A 4,098-nucleotide genomic window follows, 5' to 3' on the forward strand; every position below is an offset into this window, starting at 1 on the left:
CATATTTATCCTGATATCACAGTAAGAAAGTAAAATGACTTCATTTGATATCAGCTTAAAACATTGCATCTGTGATGTTTCATCTTCCACGTAACAAAGAAGAAATAAAAGAAGCTGCTTAAGAAGCAAGCATTGTGGTGCAGCACCTTATTCCTCCACTTGGTTCTCCATATCAGAGTCACTGCTACTCCGCTCCTGATTCAGCCTCAAGCTAACGTATCTGGTCCGAAGAGCTGGGCTCTGCCATTCATTGGAAGACTGTGATGGAGCTCCAGGTTCGTTGCTTCCTTCTGCCTCACCTGCCAGTGCAGGCATTCAAGAAGTAAATGGAAATTGAAAGTTCTCTTGCTTTCTTTCCCTTTCAAATAAATAGATAATTCGCTTGCTAAGTTGTTGCAACATTACTGTGTTCTTTTGATCCAGTATTGTTTATGAGATGTAATTAATTATGCAACTGTGAATAATAACAAACGGCAACATTCTTTTACACTCAAAAAAGGCACAAGTGTAGGGATTTCTATGTATTACCTCGTTAAATATTTCCAATAATCTTATAATGTATTTAACATTTCATACTCAGTACAAGGATAAACTTATGGAAGGTCTTAATTTGTGCAGTTATTAAGAAAAATAAAGACTGAGAATTTTGATCTGTATTAACAAAATGTCTTGCTCAAAGAAAAGACCTGGATAACTCTCTTGTATTTGCTTAGTCTTAACCCCATAAATGATGGGGTTGACACAAGGTGGCACCACCACATAAAGATTGGCAAGGAGGATATGTACATGGAGTGGTATGTTGTGGCCCCCGAATCGGTGAGCAAAGAAGGAAAAGAATGCTGGTGTGTAGAACAAAAGTATGACACAGACATGGGAGCCACAGGTGCTCAGAGCCTTGAGTCGAGCTTCTCGGGAAGGGATTCTAAACACAGCACAAAGTATAAGTGCATAGGAGATGATAATAAGCACCACATCCAGACAAGTGGAAAACAGAGCTGCAATCACCCCATAATAAATGTTGACTTTTATGCTATCACAGGATAGCCTGGCAATACCCATGTGTTCACAGTATGAGTGACGGATAATGTTCCTGCCACAGTAAGTAAGGCGATAAACCAGAAAAATCAAGGGGAAACAGATGAGGAAGCTCCTAGTCACAGAGGCAATACCCATTTTGCCAATGATTGATGGGGTTAGAATAGTAGTATATCTTAGTGGATAACAGATGGCTACATAGCGATCAAATGCCATGGCCAACAATATGGCAGACTCCGCCACAAAGATGAAGTGAAGGAAGAACATCTGGGATACACAGCTCCCAAAAGAAATACCTCCAGCTTGGAACCAGAAGATTGCTAGCATCTTTGGAGTGGTGACTGTGGAGAGAAAGACATCTGCCAAGGCCAACATGGAGAGGAAAAAATACATGGGTTCGTGAAGACTGCGCTCGGTGATGATAAGGAACAACAATAGGGTATTGCCCCAAACAGCGACTATATACATGCAACAAATGGGGATAGAGATCCACGGGTGTGCATTTTCCAGCCCTGGGATTCCAATCATGGTGTACCAGATGTCTCTAAGATTGGTGTAATTCGAGAAGGTTGTCATCTTTTATTATGACTGCCACTAGTGGATACTAGAACAGAAAAAGAAGATAAATAATGAGGTTCCAGGATTGTTTAATCAGATTTGAATGTTTTTAAATGTATTTGTAATTTGTGTGGTCACTGTGATCCATATTATCTATGATTTGGCTTAACATTGAACATCAAAATCTCCTACAGACTTTTATATATCATAGTTTCTCTGCTTGTCCTACTGGTCATTGCTACTGCCCAAACACATTTTGTTTCTGGAACTTTAGTACCCCAGAGATTAAAATACTGTTGTGATCCTTGGGGGGGAGGGTCCACTTCTAAAAGTCAAGAACAATCACTAACACTGCAATATAATACCACGAGTTTCACAAAGGAGCTACCTTTGTTCTTTAGCAAGTTGCATGGACATAAAGATAAACAGAAATATTGGTGTTTCTTGTGTTGTAGTGTATTGTTTGAACTTAGTATTCTGCATATTGGAGCCATGTTCTTACCTTACATAATTAGATATGCATGTTCTTGATTTAAACAGTTCTATTTAAAATGAGCACAGGTAATGTTATTTGAATTTAATAGACTTTTCATTACCCATACAATTACCTCTCCTTTCCTCTGTCTATCCTACACTTCTCCTGATTAAATGAGTGATTTCTCCCAATTAATTTAAAATTCTGTTCAAAGTTGAGGATTATTATTGAGAAAAAGGAAAATATGTACCATAACCAATGAAATAATGAAAGAATTGAGTTATATACGTTGCAAACATGTGTTTACACATTCATGAACATGTGCTGACATTCACTCTGAAATATGTCAATGGAGGAACGTACAACAAGTCATAAACCACCTCTATTCCAAAAATCTCAATTTCTTGTGGATGTAAATCACCATCTCCTGACACACATCAGGATAGGAAGAAGTGTAAAATCAGCCACAGTGTACAGGAACATGAAATAGACAGTATGTAAAGTTAAAACTAGGGGAAACAGGCAACGATTCGTGGAGATAGTTCCAGTTTTTTTGTTGTTTGTTTTATTTTTTTTTAATGCTGTATACTATAAGAGTAACATTGGGCACAAAAAAGAAAAAGGAAAAAAATCAGAAAACTACATATCAAATTATGTAGCATATTGTGGCCTGAAATATACAAGAAAAATGAGTAGGCAAGAAAATTATGCCTCAGAAATATATAGAATTTAAAAAACAAGCTAGACTTTAGGATTAATTTTTTATATTAAGAATTAATTCACTATTCAAAAATAGTTTCAAAGCTTACAATATTTATCAGTTTGAAGAATATAATGTGATTAATATGCAGTATTTCCCTTTTTTTAATTTTGAATTTTATGGTACAATTCCATAGGGTCTGGAATTTCCCTACCCCCCTCTCCAAATCCTCACCTGAGAAATTTTCAATAGACACTACTTTTTTGTTGTTGTTCAGTTTCTTAGCTACTGATCTGGTTACGTCTTAATTACATATTTTATATTGTTCTTTATTTGAAAAACTTAACCTCCATTATCATTATTAGTGTACTTGTAACACCTAGCATAATAGAGGTTTGGGTTTGCCTGTTTGTTTAGCTTAGCTGATTTTTTTTTTTTTTTAACTAAATGTGACACTAGCAAGTTCAATTACAGAGGAAAATAGCTAGCTGGAGTAAGAAAGGTACAGAACCTAGAAAATGGCTCCAATCACAAAAAAAAAATAAGATGAAAATTAATATACATATATATATATAAACATACACTTAGAAAAAACAGCTAGTTTTGTGTGACATGATAATTCCAGAGGAATGGAAGATAATAAAGTGATTTGAGTAATATTGCCTGAAAATAGCAATGCCATTAAAGAATATCAGAAGTAGAACAGCAAACGTATGGTTTGGAGGAAGTAATTTCAATTACTTTAAATTGATTTATCCATTTCACGTCCGTAGAAGAGCTAAGAGCTAAGAGCTTGGCTCTTTCTTCAGTAACACATTGCGAGAAATGAGCTGCACAAGAGCTTCTTTCTCTTAGTTACAGATTCAGTTCTGCTCCAGCCAACTGCGACACTGAGCCATACCGCTGGAAGAACAATCAATACTCTGGAATACAAAGGTTTAGAATTGAATCATAAATCCAGTGCTGTCAGGCAAAAAAGAAAGAGGGCAAGAGGAGGAGAAGCAAGCAAGCAAGCAAGCAAGAAGCCAGCTATATAGTTCAGCTGTAAGTCATTCTAGTAGATTCAAAAAACAAGAAAGAATGAAGAAGTTGTGGACAATAAATCTTTTAATTGTGCTTCCAGCACTGTCTCCCTCATACCAGTGACAACTGTCAATCATCTAGATCTTTTTTTAATCAAAATGCCACAGACACCCCACTATTTCTTTTTCTTTCTTTCTTTCTTTCTTTCTTTCTTTCTTTCTTTCTTTCTTTCTTTCTTTCTTTCTTTCTTTCTTTCTTTTTTTTTTTTTACCTTTCACGGAGAGTTGTGCCCTATGATAGCCAATTT

General features: G+C 36.0%; 1 protein-coding gene across 1 annotated transcript; it reads right to left on the bottom strand.

Moving 5' to 3' along the window:
- Positions 1-656: 656 nt before the first annotated feature.
- On the bottom strand, positions 657-1,611 carry LOC121145356 (olfactory receptor 52Z1-like). Its single transcript, XM_040964116.1, is given in 2 exon segments — positions 657-696; positions 698-1,611. Coding segments are annotated over 2 exon segments (954 nt in total).
- Between the last annotated feature and the right edge of the window lie 2,487 nt (positions 1,612-4,098).

The sequence above is a fragment of the Ochotona curzoniae genome, unplaced genomic scaffold (genome assembly GCF_017591425.1).
Source record: "Ochotona curzoniae isolate NIBS_2020 unplaced genomic scaffold, NIBS_Ocur_1.0 scaffold_3223, whole genome shotgun sequence".
NCBI lineage: Eukaryota > Metazoa > Chordata > Mammalia > Lagomorpha > Ochotonidae > Ochotona > Ochotona curzoniae.